The sequence below is a fragment of the Marmota marmota genome, unplaced genomic scaffold (assembly GCF_001458135.2).
Source record: "Marmota marmota marmota unplaced genomic scaffold, marMar, whole genome shotgun sequence".
Taxonomy (NCBI): Eukaryota; Metazoa; Chordata; class Mammalia; order Rodentia; family Sciuridae; genus Marmota; species Marmota marmota.
This window is the reverse complement of record NW_026000037.1, coordinates 16,211,512-16,231,839: the sequence shown is the minus strand read 5'-3', so window position 1 is coordinate 16,231,839 and position 20,328 is coordinate 16,211,512. Positions and strand designations below refer to the sequence as shown.

At 51.3% G+C, this 20,328-nt stretch overlaps 1 protein-coding gene across 1 annotated transcript in view; it reads right to left on the bottom strand.

The window, feature by feature from the left end:
* Positions 1–15,948: 15,948 nt before the first annotated feature.
* Positions 15,949–20,328, bottom strand: part of Gli2 (GLI family zinc finger 2) — a 172,913-nt gene continuing 168,533 nt past the window's right edge. Inside the window, exon 13 of the mRNA XM_048812091.1 lies at positions 15,949–18,961. Coding sequence (XP_048668048.1) covers positions 16,485–18,961 — 2,477 coding nt within the window. The 3' untranslated portion in view covers positions 15,949–16,484. The remainder of the gene's footprint in view (positions 18,962–20,328) is intronic.

Genomic DNA, 20,328 nt, shown 5'->3' with positions numbered 1-20,328 from the left:
AAAAAGTTCAAAAAATACCTGTAAGGTCTGAATGCATATTTTTGGTGGTAAATTGGCTATTTCAAAATTCCATAATAATAAAGTGAAACAGTACCTCACTGTATGACTTAGTAAGTGGCTAAATTGTACACCTCACAGGCGTTTTGGAAATTCACTTATGAAGTAGGAGACAATTAGTTATATAAAATAGTATGACCTCAGCCTGTCGTTTGAACCAAAGTTCGAACTGGTGGGTGAAAAAATCATGGAAAAAAGTATTGAATAAATAGTTGAGTTTTTTTGTTTTCGGTAATATAATATTTCTTTTCTTTCCTTTTCTTTTACTTCTTTCTTTCCCAGAATGATTGCATGTGTATGATTTGTGTATCATACAATAGCAAATATAAAGCTAATATATCCAATATCCATATACAGAACAGGATAATGTTTGTGGCAGGGGAGAGCAGGTGACAAATGGCCCACTTGGTGACAGACACGGTTGGTCCAGCACATGTAGGCCTTAAAAGGCCAGCTCCCGGGCTGGGGATGTGGCTCAGTTGGTAGAGTGCCTTGCCTTGGGTGCACAAGGCCCTGGGTTCAATCCTCAACACCACACACACACACACACACACACACACACACACACACACACACACGGCCAGATCCCTGGGTGCCTCCTGTGCTTGTTGCGGGGCCTTGGGGAAGCCAGGGGACCTTGCTGAGTCTAGGTTTCTCTGCATGAGAGCCACCTGCACAAGGCTGTTGGTGGCACATGCAGGCATGTCCCTGAACCCTGCTGGCTCGTGGTGGAGGAGGAAATTGGGCTCTCAGGCCCTGGCAGGAGAGCAGTGGGGCTGACCAAGGCTTGGGCTCTGGCAAAGGGCAGATCTGGTTTCTCAAGTCTGCCCAAGTGACTGTGGACAAATATTTACCCTTTTAGAGCCTCGGTTTTCTCAGAGGGAAAAGGAGGACATAGCAACCTGCTTTGAAGCTCGTGGTGAGGGGTCATTGGAGTAACTCGTATGGGGAGCCTGGCTCAGCCCTAGGCCATGGCAGATGAGCAGGCCACACTTTGGGGGACAGAAGCAGCTCTTTGAGGAGTGATGGGAGACTCTGGGGGAGGGGAAGCAGGGAGCAGGGTCTGACTTCCTAAGGAGGATCCAGGGAAGTCCCGGGAAGAGGACCACCCCACCCCGCCCTGGATCTCACTGCCCTTCCCAAGCCTACTCTACCCTTCCCGCTGTGCTCCACGCTCTGTGGCCTCCAAACAGTACATCCCGGACCTGGCCGTCCATCCGCATCTCCGAGCATTCCAGCCCCTGTTGTTTGCTATGGAGGTAAAATTCACATAACATAAAAACCATCTATTTTAAAGCGCACTTTCACCTGGCGCAATGGCCTTTACGCGTGGTCCCAGCAGCTCGGAAGGCTGAGGCAGGAGGATCGTGAGTTCAAAGCCAGCCTCAGCAAAAAGTGAGGCGCTAAGCAACTCCGTGAGACTCTGTCTCTGAATAAAATACCAAAAAGGTCTGGGGATGTGGCTCAGTGGTTAAGTGCCCCTGAGTTCCATCCCTGGTACCTCCCCAACCAAAAAAAACTTTTAAATGCAATTTATTATACCCATCATTATATTTTGTTCTAAAATTCTTCTTTTACCTTAAAAGAAAACCATGCCATGAGAAATCGCTCTCCATGTCCCTTCCTCTCAAGTCCCTGGCAATCACAAAGCTGATTTCTGTCTCTCTGGGTTCTTCTGTTCTTAATAGTTCCTACAGGACAGTGTGTGACCACTTGTGTCTGACTCCTTTCACTGAGCATAATGGTTTCAAGATTCACCCATGTTGTAGGTTGAATCAGCCTTTCTTTATTTGGCTGAACACTATGTTGTAATGTATAAACAAATTTTCTTAATGCTTTCCTGAGTAAATAGAGGTTTGGGGTGTTTTCACCTCTTGGCTATTGTGAATGATGCTGCCGTGAACATTCATATATAAATTTTTGTTTCAGTACTTGTTTCTAGTTCTTTTGGGTCTATGCTTAGGAGTGAAGTTATTGGGTCCCATGAAAATTCTCTGTTCAACTTTTTGAGGAACAGACAAACTGTTTCCAGGGAAGCTATTTCGTTTTATATTTCCATTAGCAATCTACGAGGGTTCCAATCGCACTATAGCCTCACCAACACTAGTTATTGTCTTTTTATTCTGATCATCTTAGCGGGTATGAGATGGCATCTCACTGTGGTTTTGATTTACATTTTCTAATGACTAAGACATTGAGCATCTTTTGTGTGCTTAATGACTATTTGTGTATCTTCTTTGGAAATGTTTGTTTGGATCCCTTGCCCATTTTTAAAATTTGTTATTGTTGAATTGTAAAAGCTCTTTATATATTCTGGATAATAAAGCTGTGTTAGTCCATTGTGGCCATGATACAAAAATGTTAAAAACTGGGTGCCTTGTGAACCACAGAAATTTATTTCTCACTATTGAGACTGAAAGTTCAAGATCAAGGAGCCAGCAATTGAGTGGCTCAGTGAGGGCAGTGAGGGCGACTTCCTGGTTCATAGATAGAGCCTTCTGGCTACGTCTTCATATAGTGGAAGGGGTGGACTTTGGTCTCTTTGGTCTCTTATAGAGGCACTAATCTCATTGATGAGGATCCTACCCTCATGACCTAATCTCCTCTCGAAGACCCCACCTCTAAGACCACCATATTGTAGATTAGGTTTCAATAGGAGACTAGGGAAGACATAATTATTCAGTCCACTGAAGGTCCTTATCAGATGCGTAGTTTATACATATTTCTCGAATTCTGCGAGTGGTCTTAATTATGTCTTTTAAGCACAAAAGTTCTGAATCCAGATGAAGTCCAATTTATATATTTTCTCTTTGGTTGTGTCACAGCTAAGAACCCAGTGATAAACTCAAGGCCTTTATAGTTGTAGCTTTTCCAAATAGGTCTGATTCCTTTAAAAATATTTTTTGAATTGTAGGAACTACTTTCATTTTTCTTTTTTTGCCTGTGAATATCCAACAGTCTCACCACCATTTATTGAAGAGAATATCTTTCTTTTCTTCATTGAATAGTCTGTTAAAATGCATCGACCACAGATGAATGGATTTATTTCTGGACTCTCAATTCTATTCCACTGATCTACTTTTACGCCAGTACTCCTCTGTATAATGCCTGTAGCTTTGTGGCAAGTTTTGAAATTGAATTGTCTGCATTTCCACCATCCCCAGGAACAAGATAGAGAAGAAATGACCTGGTGTCAGACCATTCACCTGCTCTTGTTCTGGCTAAGAAGAGGGTCTACCTGTTGCAAAGTGATTCATCTTATCCACCATCTCCCCCGTGTTGCTCCGTCCCAGCCCAGTGCACGTTTCTGAGTGCTTCCAGCAGGTCTGTGTGGGCCAAGATGGCGCATCTGTGAATGAGGGGCTCTGTGTCTCCTGGGGAGGTTGACAGGAGACCACGGCGGCGCCCAGTGGGGAAGACTTGTGCTTTCAGCACTGATTTAACAACCCGGGACTGAGCCTCTCTGCTAAGGTGCCAGGTGCAGTCTCGGCCCACCCAGCCAAAGGACGCGTGGTCCAGTTTGATTTGGCAGGAACTGACCATCACTTGTCACCTGCCTCTCCCCCAGAACTTTATGGTCAGTGGGTGACGTGAGGGCCCTAGCCAAAAGGAAATGAGTCATTTTATTTTATGTCATTTTTCTAGCCAACCTATTTAACTAACAGGACGATTCCTGTTTTCCAATACCTGGCAGGTCAGCAGGCGAGGCTGAGCCCGTATAGACATGGTTACACGTGTGTGCGACACACACACACACAGAGACACACACATGCACACACGCACACGTACGTGAGCTGTTTTCTAGCTTTCGGATTTCTTAAGCGTGAGGTCATTGGCCTCCCTGGCCGTGGCTGTCTGTGGAGTGCTGGGGCGGCCCATAAATCGTCCCGCCCGTAATGTAAAACACAGCCCTCATTGACAGCGGCGGGCCTGCTCCTTGAGACCGCTGCCAGCTCATAAAGCAGAACCCAGTGTCACTCCCACTGAGCAGAGGCCATAAAAGGCACGGGGTGGGGGTGGCGGGGCGAATTACCTCAAGCCCCTGCAGCTGGCTGCACGGTGGGGTGCCGGCAGCGGGACCAATGGGCCCCCCCATCACCTGGTAAAGCATTGCATTTGGACAGAATGCGCCCCCTCCCCCTGCCCTCCTCTCCCTCTCCTCTTCCTGGCAGCTTCTAGAAAGTTCCTCCCCAATCGCTTTCATCCCCCACCTCCCATGCTCCTCCCTGCCTTTCACTACTTTCTGCTCCACTACAGGCCAACACGATGCCCGGCTCCTGTCACCCGTGAGCTCATTCAGCAAGTGCCAATCACACAGGGAGTCCCCCGGTCCCAATGCTGGGGATGGAACCCAGGGCCCCGCACAAGGCACGTGCTAGGCAAGTCCTCTTAGCCACGTCCCCAGCCTGACACGGTGAGATTGAAGCTCAGGTAAGAAGGAGGGGTGGGGGATTATAGCTTCACATAGGGTGGTTGGGATAGCAAAGAACGGAAGGAGGTGAGGTGTGAGTCCTTTGGAGAGCTAGCAGGCAAGCATTCCAGATAATAGGAACAGCCAGTGCAAAGGCCCTGGGGTATACTGTGCTGGGAGTCTACTTGGGACAGTAAGAAGTCCAGATGAGTGAAATCCTAGAGGGAAGAAAGGCAGTGAGGTCTTAGACAGCTATGGTACTTGAGCTGGGTGACACAGGAGCATGGGGCGGGTGCTGAGCAGAACAGTGACACCATTGGAAAGGATCGCTCTGATTGGAATGAGGATAGACCGTGGGGAATAGGCCAGGGGGTGCAGGTGGACCAGTCAAGAGGCTCGGGATGAGATGGGGATCCGGCAGCGGCACCTTCCAGAGGGCGCCGTATCATGGTGGAGACAGACAGACGCAGCTCACCTGTGACTGAACACCACCTTGTGAACTGGCTTCCGCCTAACGTGGAGCCCGGGGGGTGATGATGGCAGGGGACGGGTCCCTGGATGTTGTCTGAAGTGACAGCCAAGGACTTTCCAGGATGACTGGACATGGGATGTGAGAGGAAGACTGGCCTCTCGGTGGATGCTGAGTTTGCTCCGACTCCTGGGATGCAGGTGTCTCTGCTGTCACCAGCCTCCTAGAAACGCCACCGTCCCTCGGAGCCTGGGTAGCTCCCACCCTGCTCTCCTCCTCTGTGTCCTGCGCCTTTCTCAGAAGCTCTGGTCTGGTCCGTGATGGGGGGCTGTCTCCAGGTTCAGGAGCCGGCCTGCCCCCCGCTGGGGCTCCACACTCCCAGGTGAGCACACCTGCGCTCCCAGGTCTCACACGCAGCTGCATCCCGGCCCCAGGCTCTCCCTGGACCACGACAGCCCATCACCCCAAAGTCTCCTCCAGGGTCTCAAAAGCACATTCAGATGGAGCTCTCCAGCACGAGGCCTTCCATGTCATTTCCTGTGACAGTCTCTGTAACGCTATCTGGTGCTGCTCCCTCTCCCGGAGTCTTCCACCATGGGCTTCCTCCTTCTCCAGCCCCTCTCACATGGGGCCCTGCCCTGCTCACCATAAGGCTTTCTTTAGCTACTTGTCCCTCCTGCCTCAGGACCTTTGCACAGGCCCTTCGCCTGCCTGGAATACCTTCCCTGCCCTGTGTGGTCATCCCTCAGACCTAGGCTCAGCTACCACTTTCTTGGAGGGTCCTCCCTGGGCTCATGTCTCGCTCAGGGGTTTGATGGCATCTCGTGGCAGCATGAGCCTGTCCTGTGTGGACCTGAGAGCTTCAGTCGTCCGTTGTTGGTGCCATGATGTGACCAAGGTCAGCTGTCCCTGTCATTTAGGCCTGTTTGTCACCACAGTCTCACCACAGCCAGGGGAGGACTCGGACCCTCCTGGCTCTCATCTCTTGCTGCCACTGGCAAGGTCACTAGAGGTAATGTGGCTCCGACCTGTTATGGTTTCCATCTGGAATGTTCCCCGAGGATGCGCGTATTTAAAGGCTCGGTGCCAACAGAGCCGCATGCAGAGGTGGCCATCCTGTGTACAGGTGGTGGGACCCCGAGGGTTTGGACCTCATCCGTGGATCACTCATCTGATGGAGTAATAACCTGAGTGGGTGGGTACTCGGGGGGGGGGACCTAGCTTGCAGGGCCTTGGGAGTGTGTCCTTGGGGACTCTGTCCCCTGCTGGCCCTTCCCCACCCGCTGCCTCCTGGGGCCAGGGGCTGACAGCTTGCCTCATGACACCCTCTCTGTGATGTTCTGCTCTGGCGCTGATCAATCATGGGCTGGATTCTCTGAGACTGTGAGCCAGAAGGAGACTCTCCTCCTCTAAGTCGCTTTTCTTGGGCGTCTGTGACAGTAACAGAAAGCTGACTAGCTATCTATCTTGTAGGGCTGCCGTGGGAATTCCAGAACCCAGTTAGTGCAACGGCAGACACGTGTGTGTGTGCGCGCGCGTGTGTGCGTGCATGTGGGTGTGTGGTGGGAGAAATGCCTGCTCCGACTCGTCACGTGCCTGGCCTTGACTTCTCCATGGGTACAGTGAAACCCCTGGCCCTGGGACTTGAATTCTGGCCATGTCACTTGCTGTGGTCCAAAGGATGGGACAGGAGGGACCGTGCACGGTCCAGGCCTTTGGGACCTTGCCAGTTCCTGTTGATCCTCTTAAGCCATTGCCATGACAATGGCCACTGTCAGTGCTGCCCTTCAAGCTTGCCACCAGGATTGACTACCCACGGAGCAGGGCCACCGAGCCAAGCCCGGCCCAGGCCAGCCAAGCCCGGGCAGCCCTGGAGGTCAGTGCCAATGAGCGACCCTTGTTGTAAGCCCAGGAGTTTGGGAGGGTCTGTTTCCAGCATTTTGTGGCAATAGATGACCTGTCCTTGGCACAGCCCCTGTGACACAGGAAGCACTCGTGACAGTTCCCTGTCTGCAGAGGCTCTGGCACGTGCCCAGGCTGCCTCTGGAAAGCTGGGCCAGACCTGCAGAGCTGCCTGCCTCTCCCGAGGCTGCAGTAGGGACGAGGGACCACGGGGACGGATGGATGATTGACAGGTGAATAGATAGACAGGTGATAGGAGGAGAGATGACAGAAGACAGGTAATAGGTGACACAGAATATAGATGGACATCTAAAGGGTAGACGGGTAGCCTACAGGAAGGAAGGAGAGGTAGAAATGTGTTTGTGGCCAGCGTCTGGCCTTCTGTGAGGGTGGGTCTGGTCAGGGACCCTCTGCGAGCCTTCACCTGTGTCTGAGGCTGGACCTTGGCTGGAACCTGGCGTCTGCACACGGGCAGGTGGTTTGGAAGGAAGGTGGAGGAGAGTTGGAGATAGCAAGGACAGGCCGAGTCCCTTCTGTTTCTGTCACCTCTGGCCTTGGTGGACTGGGCACCTGAAGCCAGGGCACCCCAGGGACTAAGCATGCACCCTGACTCCAAAGGCAGAAAGAGGAGCCAGGGCAGGAAGAGATGTCACCACCCAGCTAGGGGCACCTGGCTGTGCCTCCCAGGCCCCCACCCGAGGTTCCCACTGGTATCTTTCTTGCGACCTGTTCTAGCCAGAAACACGGAGGACGATGGATTCCGGTGACCGCAGTTCAGCTTCACCAAGTTGTCACATCACAAAGCCGACAGACGTCACAAGTACCCTCTGGACCAATTCTGGGGACAAAGTTACCGACTAAGTTCTGCCATGATGTGGCTGAGGGTCGACTTCCAGGGGAATTCCTGTCCCAAGTCTACAGGCACAGAAATGTCTGTGATGGTGGCATCTCAGAAGGAGAAGGAGGGACAGACTGCCAGACACCTGCAGAGGTGTGGCATTGGACACCTGCAGAGGTGTGGCATTTTATGAATTGGTTCTCATTTCATCTTTGAAATGATATTTGGGGTGGACAATTTTTTCAGTCTTATCTAGCAGATGAGGACATTGGGGTTCATGCCTCTTAGCTCTTCCTATAGGCAGGGTCTGTGGCTTCAAAAGAAAGAAAAGATCTATCATCATTGTATACAGAAGAGCAGATGGAAAGCAGAAGTCTGTGGGTTTGTCTCATTGTGTTTAGATTCACGTTGCCCTAACGTCTAATGATGTTGAACACCTTTTCATTTGCTTATTTGCACCCGTATGTCCTCTTGACTGAAGCATCTGTTCCAGTCTCTTGTCCATTTTAAAAGTGCCCATTTTCTTACTGTTGATTTCCAAGAGTTCTTTATATATTGTGGATCCAGTTTGGTTGAAAATGTGATGAATAAGATTTTCCTCCAGTTGATAGCTTGTCTTCTCATTCTCTTGACTGTGTCTTTTGTAGAGAAAATACTTTAAATTTTTATAAAGTCCAACTTCTCAATTTTTTTCTTTCATGAGTCATATTTTGGTGTCACGCATATGGGATTTTTGGTCTGGGTCATAAAGATATTTTTGCTATGTTTTCTTCTAAAAATATAATTTTGTATTTTTAAGTCAATGTTATAGTTTATTTTGAGGTGATTTTTATATAAAGTCGAGGTCAAGATTCTTTTACCTGTGGATATCCAGTTGTTTCAACACCATTTGCTGAAAAGTCTATCTTTTTATCACTGTTTGCTTTTGTATTTTTGTCAAGAATCAATTGTCATATTTTTGCAGGTCTATTTCTGGATTCTCTGTTCCAGAGGTTGGCAAATGTTTTCTACAAAGGGGAAAATAGTAAATATTTTAGGCTTTGTGGGTCCTGTGGTCCCTAATTTATTTTTTTGTGATGCTGGAGATTGAACTCAGGACCTCAAGCAGGTTACACAACTGTTCTACCATGGAACTCTATTTAAAAAAATAAAACACTTAAGAATGTAAAGACCATTCTAAACTCACTGGTCTTCCCCAAACGGAACGTGATCAGATTTGGTCTTGGACTATATACAGTGTCCTCCAAAAGCTCAAGGGTAAGACAACTCGAGAGAATTGGGGACGTTATGTGAAATGACTGGGTTAGGAGCCCCGTGACCTAATCAGTACCCTAGTCTGCTGATAGGGATTACCTGGGTGGTGACTGTAGGCAGGTGGGGTGTGGCTGGAGGAGTGGGTCACTGGGGGTGTGCCTTTGGGGTATATATCTTGTCTGTGGACAGGGGAGCACTCTCTCTCTCTCTCTCTCTCTCTCTCTCTCTCTGCTTCCTGGTGCAATGTTCTGAGCTGCTGCCACCACGATGTCCCGCCTCCCCTCCAACCCCGAGGAATGGAATCATCCACCTGTGGACTGAGACCTCTGACTGAAGCCGTGAGCGCTAACTAAACTTTTCCTCCTCTAAAATCGTTCTTGTCAGGTCTTTTGGTCACAGTGATGAAAACAGCTGACCGAAACAAGCCCTCGTCTGCTCGCCTCTATTGATCCACCTCTCTGCCATCACCAATACCCTCCTGTCTTGACTCGGGCAGTTTTATAGGAAGTCTTAAAACCAGGCTGGGTGAGTGCTGAAGTGCCACTCTCCTTGTCTTAATTGGGGGCTTTTAGAGCATTTGCATTTTATGGGACGATGGATAGGTTTGGACTTGGTCTACCATTTGTTTTTTGGATTCTCTCTGTTTCTTCTTGTTGCTGCGCAGACATTGAAAACCCCGCTGGACCGCAGGCTTTTTACTTTCAACTGCTGAATCTATGTGTGACAACTCAAGAAGAAAGAATGGTCAAGGGTCCACTGTTTCTGTTGCTCGTCCTTTAATCCTGAAGATCCGACATCTTCCTTCTGTCACTGAGAGCAAGCCCACGGGCAACGCATCCTGGGGTCTTCCTGTCTATCTCTGAGTGTCGGTTTCACCTCCACCCCCGAAGGATGTTGTCCTGGAGGTGGAGTGCTGGGCTGGCATTTCTCAGGTTTTTTTTTTTTTTTCTTAGTGCTTTAAAATATTTCACTTTTTTCTGGCTTCCATGGTTACTGAAGATGAATCTCCAGTCCCCTCCTACAGACTCCTATCCATCCTTCTAAACCCATATGGGATGGGTCAGCTCTTGGTGACAGTGGCTTCACTGTGGGAGTCTGCTATCTGAGGCCTCTGGTCAGTCCCCAGCCTGCTTGAACAGTCATGACTGGATGGATCCCCAGGTGCAGCAGGGTGCCAACCCCAAAACTGGCCTGCAGGGGACACAGGTAACAAGGCCAGAGAGTTCCCCTACGCCATCTACCAGGGGGCAGTGTCACAGAACAGACAGTGCGGGTTGGGGAGAACCGACAGCGGTGTTTAGGTACAAAATCTTCTTCGTGGGTACATCCCTATCCACCTCTTCCTTGTCTCTGATGAGGATAAGGGACACACCATTCTGATCATTTCTCTTCTCACAACATTTCTGGGCTGCAGTTCATGTGGTGTCGAATCTGAGACTTGTTTTTCAGACTCTCTTCTCTGGCCTCTCGGCTGTGCCCTTCTGGTTGGTCGTAGAAGTGGCTGAGGGAGGTTGGGACAGGGAATCGGAGTGGGCTCTGGTCTCCTGCTCCCAACTTCACGGGATGAGCTCCACTTTTACCTGTGTTCTTCACCGAGTATAACCAATTCTATTGGAGCCCAAGGTTCCATGACTTTGGAAATCACTCGACTAGGACTAGATGACCCAGGTAGCTATGCCCATGGTCCTCTGGGCTCATGCAATGGGTTCTATGGACATGCAAACTTGGAAGAGACCACTGGGCACACCAAGCTGTTGGAGACTCACAGTACTTGTGGACTGCTGCAAACTGCTTGATGATCATTTACCTGGGAGTAAGGAAGAAGTCCTGATTGGTACTGCCAGCTGATTCTCATGGTGTAAATTCTTCCAACACAGCCAGTTTCAAGGTGTCAATGTGAAATCTCTGAATACTGAGGCAGGAAGAGTCGCACACGTGATCTGGCTTTGGCACACTGCTGGGTGGGAGGTTGCCATGTCAGTCTTACTATGGGATGTGGAAAGTTGCTCAGATACCTGAATCCCCTCATTGTGGAAGTGTACTTTTGGTTCTATTGAGATCTGGAACTCACTCATGTAACTTGCTTCCTGCTCCTAGCGCAGGCCTGAAGATGCCCAGCAATCCTCCAGTCCCACAGAAGCAAGAGCTGAACTGGCTTAGCAAGCCCAGCCCAGCTAAGCCCAGCTGGGTGACCTTGGAGACTCCTGAGCTACACTGCTGCTTCTGGTTCTGACTTTATTAGACACTAGTAGTTAATCAGTGATTAACTGATTCAGAAATTGGTACCTAGAATGGGAAGCTGCTGTTCCTAAAATATCTACAGTGGTTTGGAACCAGGCAAAGAGGAAATTTGGTGGAAGAGGGAAAATGGTGCCCTGTGTTATGTGGTGAAGAATTGCTCAGAAAAATTATCATTTATCTGGACGGCAGCTGTGCTGACCACTATACCAGAATGCTATTAATTTGGGAGGGAGAAGATGGATCCATAAATCAGTGGAGTTGGGCAGGATGGTTTCCAGACAGAATAAACATCAACTTCTTTGGGCTGTAAATAATAAGGTACTACAAGCAAGAGATGAATTCAGAAAAGGAACTGACCAGTTTGCAAGCACAATTTAGAAAATGGGACTATTTCCCTAGTCTCTTTAGCCAGTAAAAGATTCTTAAATTATGATCTGACCTGGGAAGCAAAGACCAAATCCAGGGAGTGCCAGTGAAACATGTCTTAGAGTAAAAAACAAAACATAGGTGTGCCCTTGATTGTAGCATCCTGTGTCTTAAGGTTCTTGAAATGAATAAGGTGCCATTTAAAATGATATTTTAGCAGGAGTAAGGTGCCTAGAAAGCGTGAGGACATGGTTCACAGTAGCCTGATGTTGGGACACCAGTCACCAAATGTGGAGAGAGGTATATTACCAAACGAATTGTGGGTACAGCTTTTGGCACATAGATTGAGCTGAAATCAAATACATAGGAAACCCACATGATGTTTGAGAGAACACAAGGCAAATGAATTGCTACTGTGGACTAAAAAGGGTCTAAGACTTTTTGAAACAAAGAATTTCAAGCCTTCAACTTGTTACATATAGGCAGGAAGGGGTTGAAAGTTACTCCTCTGCCAAAGGGCACATTTTTTTCTCCACTCATTTATTTTTTAAAAATTTGTTCTTTTTAGATATACATGACAGTAGAATGTATTTTGACGTATACTACATACATGGAGGGTAACTTTCTGTTCTTGTGGTTGTACATGATGTGGAGTTACACTGGTCATGTGCTCATATATGAGCATAGGAAAGTTATGTCTGATTCATTCCACTATTTTCCCATTTCCATCTCTCCTCCCTTCCCTTCATTTCCCTTTGTCTAATCCAGTGAACTTCTGTTCTCCCCGCAACCTCCAGTTATTGTGTGTTAACATCTGCATATCAGAGAGAACATTCAGCCTTTGGTTTGCGGGGATTAGCTTATTTCACTTAACATGATATTCTCCAGTTTCATCCATTTATGGGCAAATTCCATAATTTCATTCTTCTTTATGGCCGAGTCATATTCTGTTATGTATATGTACCACATTTTCTTTGTCCATTCATCTGCTGAAGGGCACTTAGGCTGGTTCCATAGCTTAGCTATTGTGAATTGAGCTGCTATACACATTGATGTGGCTATGTTACTATAGTATGCTGGTTTTAAGTCCTTTTGAGTATAAACTGAGGAGTGGGATAAATGGGTCAAGTGGTGTTTCCATTCCAAGTTTTCTGAGGAACCTCCATACTGCTTTCCATATTGGCTGCACCAATTTGCAGTCCCACCAGCAATGTAGGAGTGTGGAACACTGGGCTGGGTGTCACTCAAGGGAATTTTCCACTCCCAGAGCAGGACACTAGCCATGTGTGATTAGCAAATGCCTCCCCGTCTCCTTTCCTCAGATGAGCATGTCCCTGCTTATCCATCCCACTGGGTGTTGGGTGTTGCATGTGCAGGGTGTGTGGGTTGGATAATTTGTCTTTTTCAATTTGCATGTTTCTGGATCAAAAGCCACATCCAGAATGGACGTAGACCACACCATCTTGGACTTCAAGCCTGAAGTTGATAGCACAGGCTTTTGGAATCTTGAGTATACTTTACAGGTGGGACATGAATAACCATCGCTGAGGGCAGACTGGGTAAACTGGACTATTATTGAGAAATAGCCCCCCTTTCCCCTCATCTCAAACTTCCCAACTTCACTGATGGCAGGTTTGGCCCTGGTACTTACTTTGGCCAGTTCTGAGCAGAGATCTAAAGAGGACCCACCTCTGCCTGCGTGCTCTCCTCCTGTGCTTCTGCTGGTGTTCAGCTCCTTGGGGAGGATGAGAGTCACGTGGGGCAGAGCCAAACTGCCCCAGCTAAGCCATCGAGATTAGCTGACCCCAGCCGACTCCAGATGCAGGAGCCACATCAACCACGTCAGTTGGGATCAGCCAAGCCCCAGAAGACCCAGGTTCTTGATCGAAGTCAGCGTTCACTATTGCGTGGTGCTGGGCTTCCAGGGACAGCGTCAAGTGGCACCGTGGTGGTCAGAGTTAACGGCTCCGTTGAATGATCTTAATGGGCTTCTAAAGACTGGGGGTCACCCCATCTCAGGCAGCACAGAATAATAGGGGGACCTGCTGCCCTCTTGCCAAAGCAGAGAACAGATGCTTCCATGCAACAAGTAGCAAAGCAGAGAGTGTGGGCCCAGTCAAGCCGGATCCGGTCCTCTCACCAGCCCAGCAACCACTCCCACGGAGAAGCAGGGAGACGGAAGAGGGAGGAGCAAGGACGGGAGTGTGGCTCCTGCTGTGCTCTTTCCACCAAGAACTTTGGCCACAGAAGAGGTCGGTCCTTCCCCGGGCACACAGTGATGGCTTTGGTGTGCTCTTAGAGAAGAGACCAGCGAAATTCTATTCCCCCTGGGTGTCTCCTCCTCTGTTTTGACCAGAAGACCTTGCTGCATCCCATCCGTTTGGAACTGAATGCCCTCTAAGCCAGATGATGTCCCATGTGGTTTTGGCTTCAAGACTACCTGACCTGCGGCTAAGGTAGTTCTCAGGGAGAAAAGGAGGGAGTTCAAGGACCTGCACTGGGAGATCAGAAGTCTAATCCTGCAGGAGGTGCCCTCTTAGCCCTCTACCTCAGGGCTTGCTCTCTCCTGTTTTCATGCCACAGTCCCTAAATCTGTCCCACCCCCAGGCTGGGCCTCATGCCTCCCTTTGGATTCTCTGAAGGTTTATTACAGTGGTTCCATGGTTCCCTAAAGCTGACTGCTGCTCACGGCTGCCCCCCATGGTCCCTTCTGCCCAAGATGGCAGGTGGGTATCCGGGTTTCACCTGCCTGCCCTAACTCTTTCCTTGGCCTGCACCAGGAAACACCGCTTGCCCAACACGGGGCCTGATTATCTCCTTGCCACCACCCCCACCCTGGCACAAATGGGCTCCATCACGCGTACCCACCACGGGGAGGTATCTAACAGAGGAACGCTGGGCCCACACCTGGATCCTGCAAAGCCGCTTAGAGGTGCAGACCAGCTCGCTGGAAAAACAGCTAGATATTCATCCACCCTGCCCACACCCACCCCAAAGGGATAAGCAAACAGCCCGTAAATGCCTCAGAATTAAACATCTCTTGGCGAAGGTGGGAAAGTCAATTTTGACACTGTTAAGAAAAAATACAGCCTAATTTCCGTTCAATTGCACCAAATTTACTGCCCAGATTCTCATTAACGACTGTCAAGGGAGAAGCAGATAGACAAGATAAATTATGAAAAAATTACTTTTTTAATGTACAAAAAGACTTATTTACAAGTTGAGCGTGTCATCTCAATTCATAGCATGTAGAAAAAGCTAAAAATGTTTTGGAGATATAAATTTGGCCGGACGACTCACCTACAGTATATTCAGGGACGACGTTTTCTTCACAAAATATATACAGGTTGGGGACGGCGAGCACAGCCCTATCCCAGGAAGGGAGCATACGCCACCAGAGCCACACATCCCTGGCGAAGGTTCAGGGCTGTCATTTGAAGTTGGCCTCATCTCTGGGTCTTAACAAGGAGTTTTGCTATCCTGGGAAACAGAGGGCCCAGTTAATCAGCCCTGGGCCCTGTCCACAGACTGTCGAAAGTTCCTCTCAGGAGCCAGGGTCACAGCCGGACTGAAGCTACGTGGCACAGCTGTTTTGGCTAGGTTGCCAGGAATTCAACACGAGAAGGTTTGGGGTGCGTGCGCACAGCGGGAAGAGGCACCGGTTCACCCTCTGTATGCTCAGGAATGATGTCTTTTTGGAGTCACTTCCAAATTCCACTTGCAGGTGGGGCTTGGTCACACTGTGACCATCCCTCAGGGTCCAAGAGTCAACCCCTTCACCCTCCCATCCCCACCCAAACGCCATGCAGGACATCATTCTCTGCCAAATAACCAGGGAGGGTAGAGGTCAGGGAATTCAGAAGTTATAGGGGGTGCTTGTTGTGGCCTGGAGTAGACCACTGATTGGGTTGCTGGTGACTACTCACCAGCATGCACCACGCGCAGGAGGCTGGGCAACGGTTGCCCTCGAGCCTAGAGTTATCCATGGTAAGGTGGGCAGACAGTGCATTGGAGAAACAGGACTAGGTAAACATGCGACTTCTTCCTATTGGGACACCTCAAGCTGCGGTGTGCCCTGGACTCCTCGAGGCCCCATCTTCCTAACCCACAGCAGCTCCAGCAACCCCGAGGTATTTAGAGACAAGCGTTCCTTTAGGAAGGGCTACATTCTACATGCATGAACACTGTAAACACGGAGGGGACAGGCCGGAGCAGCTTACTCCAGGTAATACACCTGTTCTCTCCTTTTTCCTGGTGACACTTACATATTTTATTCAATCATATATATGTGGGCAATCTGCCGGTCCCAAACACTGCTGCAGAGGGTAGAGATTCCAGCTCTACCAAACCTGGAGTTAAGATGTGTTTCCAACACATTTGGATGGAATGGGCTTTTTTTTTTTTTTTTTCTCTCTGTGGCAAAGGAACTCAGAGACCTCAAGGCTGAAGTTTATTAGAAGAATCCGGGTAGGCAGGAATTCCTTTTCCTTACAGGTGGCAGAATGAGAAGCCCAGATTCCTTGAGTAGAAGATCCAGTATGGCTTTCAGATTCAAACCCCACTGTGGCTCCCCGACCCTCTTTCTGCATGCACTTGGGAAGCCCTTGGCCGATGGAATCCCCCATTAGGCAAATGATAGAGGGGAGCAGCGAGAACCCAGCGGGTCCCACAAACACCAAAGGCTGACAAGCACTGTGTGCATGAGTTTTTCATTCTTTTCTTTCCTATTGAGACCTTTTTTTAGCATTCTGAAAAATAGTCCAAAGGACCAGAGGATACTCACGAACTTTCTCTTCACACGTCTTTAGTCTGAACCATTGGCAAAAAACCTCTCAGCCCTATTTAATACTTTTTTGGAAAAAAAAAAAAAAAACATGAATGCCATTCCCATGCTCCGGGGAAGTGACGAATCCCTCTAGCTCTGCTCTGCACCAGGGTCCCGGGCCTTAAGTCATCATGTTCAGGAACTTGTTCTCCTCGGCCAGGCTGGTGAGCATGGAGCTCATGTCCCCAACGGCCATGTTGCTGATGCCCGTGGGGATGGAGGGCAGAGTCAGGGAGTTCCGGGGGGTGGTAAGGCGGGAGGAGTTCTGGGAGAGGCTGTGGAGGAGGCTGGGGCTGAGCGCACCCGAGAACAAGCTCGAGTGATCGCCGTCATCCATGATGGCGTCGAAGTCGATCTGGGGGGCCTCCAGGAGCTGGGAGTCCACGGTGCTGGACACCTGGTTGACCCCTGGTGAGGGCAAGGGCTGGGGCTGGATGCTGTCCGGGCAGGTCTGTGGTGCTGGTGGCTGGGGCCGCATGGCTGGGCAGCCTCCGTGGCTCTCCAGGCCCCCATTCTGTTCGTACATGTGGATCTGGCCATAGTAGTGGAGAGTGCTGTGGTCCTGAGTGCCGCCTGCATCCTGCGGAGGTGGCTGAGGAGGCAGGGTCACCATGGTGCCCATTGCTCCCTTGGGCACAGCCTCTGATGTCTCCTGATTGACTGACATGACAGCCATGGCCTGGCTAGTGGCCCTGGCATAGGCCAACTGCTGCCCAGCACGTACCCCCCGGTGGCGGCCGACGGGGCTGGGCTCAAGGGGTGGCCGGGGTTGTACTAGGCCAAAGCTGGATGTGGCCACCCCCATGGTGCTCTGCTGGGACTCCAGGAAGCCGGGTTGGTGGGGGGGCAGAAGGCTAGAGCCTTGGCGGTAGCCCTCCTGACTCAGGGGGCCTGTCAGGTGGTGGCTCTGCTGTGGATAGCTCTGGGCTGGGTGAGGTGGTGGTACCCCAGCCAGTGCTGAATTGGGAACCCCAATTTCCCTGTGGTGGCCTCCCATCATGGAGGGGTTAGAGGCAACTTCCATCTGCTGAGGAAGCCCCAGGTGGCCTGGCTTGGCTGCCATATTGCTGCAGGATTGGGGGAACTGGTTCAGGGCCCCACCGGCAGTGCTGGGGCTCAGCTGAGGGTGGGCTTGGCCAAAGTTGGTGTGGGGGCTCCCTGCAGAAGTCATGCTGAGACACTGACCACCTGTGGCTGGCTGTCGCAGCGGCTGCATGTAGTTCACCCTGGGTGCAGAGGGGGCTCCGCTATGGGGCTGGAGGTGTGGCTGGGTGCTGTCCAGGCCCCCAGGGCTGGGCTGTAGGCCTTGTGGACTGTACCCCGGGTACTGGCTGAAGGCTGGCTTCTGCTGTACCACAGCCAGATTGCCCTGAGAGAAGTGCGGAGGCTTCACCTGGCTGGGCAGGGGGGCATCCATGGTGCCAGAGCTCACCTCATTCCACTGGACAGGCATGTTATTTTTGTTCAGGTTGGAGGGTGCCCCATAGCCCAGCTGGCAGCCTCCCATTGAGGGGCCAGAGGGGCCCCCATTGGAGTCTGCAGCCACTAGTCTGCGATGGCCATGCATGCCTGGGCTGGGCAGTTTGGGGTTCTCAGGGAAGCTGGTGCTTTCCGTGGGGTACACCTGCCTTGTGCTCTCCTCCAGGGCACCACTGGTGTGTGCCTTGATGTATTGCACCACGTCATCCGGGAGCACCAGGTCATCCTCCGGCAGTCCCAGGTCGGACTCGGGCCCTGTGCCGTCCATCCCTGTGGCCATGGCCTCCATCATCACATTCTCGCTGATGCTGGGTGGCCTGGGAGAGTAAGCGGTATGAGCCAGGCTGCCGTCGGTGCTCGGGTGGCTGGGCAGGCGGAGGCCTCGCCTCTCGGGGCAAGGTGGCAGTGTCCCCGGGCTGACGTTGTGGGCGCTGTGGAAGCGCTGTACCCGTGGCGGAGCTAGGGCATCAGGCCGCCGCACGGGGTCGCTGGCCCGTCTTGTGCCGCCGCCTGGTGCTTCATGGGGGAAGGCGGGCAGAGCCCCCAAGTGACCATGGCCATGACCTTGACCGTAAGCCGGTCCGTCGCTGCCACGCCGGGGCCCTAGTGGGTGTGGGAAAGAGGAGGGCAGAGATCGCTCAGGCGCATCCAGCAGCGCCAGCCTGGTCCGCAGGCTCATGCGCTCCAGGCCGGGGAGCGGTGTGGGTGGTGGCCCTCCGGTGGCCGCCGCGTACTTGGCCCGCAGGCTGTACTGCTGCGCAGGCGTGAGGTTGAGCAGCCCCGGGCCCCCGCCGCTGCACTGACTGGCCTCGCTGGACCTCCGCGAAGCGTCTGTGGAGATGGGGTCGTAGGAGTCCGCGGAGCTGGCGTTGTGGGGGCGGCCGGCGCCCAGGGGCGAGGCCTCACTGGAGCGGCGGCTGGAGAAGTAGGGGGAGATGCCCGAGGAGCGGCGGCTCACGGTGTAGGCCGAGCTGATGGTGCTGGTGGAGCTGTCGCGGCGCTCCTGCAGCTGGCTCAGCATGGTCACCTCGTTCGCTGCCAACTCAGACAGCCGTGGGTTGGGCAGCAGCCCTGTGGGCCCGCCACCCCCAGGGCCGCTGAAGTTTTCCAGGCTGCAGCCTGTAGGGGAAGCAGAGGGGTCAGTTCTGGGGCCCAAGGAGCGGGGCTCTGCCTACTTGGGTGGTACCGAGGCAGTCTGCTGAGCCTGGAGCCCTAGAAGAGGGTGTGGCATACAGATGCCACTCAATAGAAGATTTGGAAATGAAAGGGAGCGTAGGAATGATAAATGAACAAATGGTGGCACTTATTGCCAGGGTGAGTGGTTGAAAGCTAGGAGGCCTAAATCTTAGCTCTGTCACTGCCCTGCTGCCTGTGGATTCTGATGATTCTGCTCTTGTAGATAATGCACCTCTCTAAAGGATTGCACTCCACCCCAGCAATGGGGATTGAACCCCAGGTGCTTTACTGTTGAACTATGGGGCCATCTCAATAGACAAGAGTAGCACTTTTTTTTTTTACTTTTTTTTTGAGACAGGGTCTTACTAAGTTGCAGAGGCTGACCTTGAATTTGCAATCCTTCTGCCTCAGCCTCCCAAGCAGCCTGATCACAGACATGTGCCACCTTCCCTGGCTGGGACCCGGTTATTGTCTAGAGGGGATTAGGGCTACAGTCTCCTGTATCGTCCGAGTCCACAGATGGGGGTTGTGAGTTGGGACCCCCGAAGGCTACTTATAAGGAGGGCCCTGAGATCCATACCTGTGAGGGGAAAGAAAGAACGTGGGGGTAGTCAGAGGAAGTGAGCCTAGGTTGATCTCAGAGGAAGGTCTGGATCTCCAGTGGCCCTTTAGTGCTGCCCCAAGTTGGGCCAACATGGTTGGTCCCTTACACTCCTGCAGTAATCACTGATGGATGTGGCTACTCAGGGAGGGGTGACCTTGGCTGTCCATAACCCAGGAAATTCCATAAGAGTTCAAGGTGATCATCAGCAGTCCCTCCAATAGTTGGGACAACAAATATTCCTTAGGATGGGTGTATCACAGTGTCCCCAACAAGGGGCTGTCAGTTCCTGGAGGGCTTGGGGCCTGAGTGCCCAGTGCCTAGTGCAATGCTGGGCATGCAGTTAGCACTCAAGACTTGCTTGCTGAAGATCCCTTCCATCTCAAAGCGCAGGTCGAGCAGAGTGCCACCTCCTCTAGGAAGTCCTCCTGCTCTTGCCCAAATAGACAGGCTTCTCTTTCCTCTGCACTGCTCTATACTTAGCTGTGTCTTTGGTGTCCCTCTGCAATACAGGGGTAGTCCAGTGGCAGGGCCTGCAGTGGTGGGGACTTGAACACTGTCTACAGCAGATGCTTAATAAATGACTGGAAAAGGAAGAGGATGATGTGGGTGCCCAAGGTTTGCCTCTTTTTAGGGGGCTACAGGGAAGCATCATGGTGCAATTGAAAGAGCACAGGGCTTTGGAGCCTCACAGGGCTAGATGGTCTTA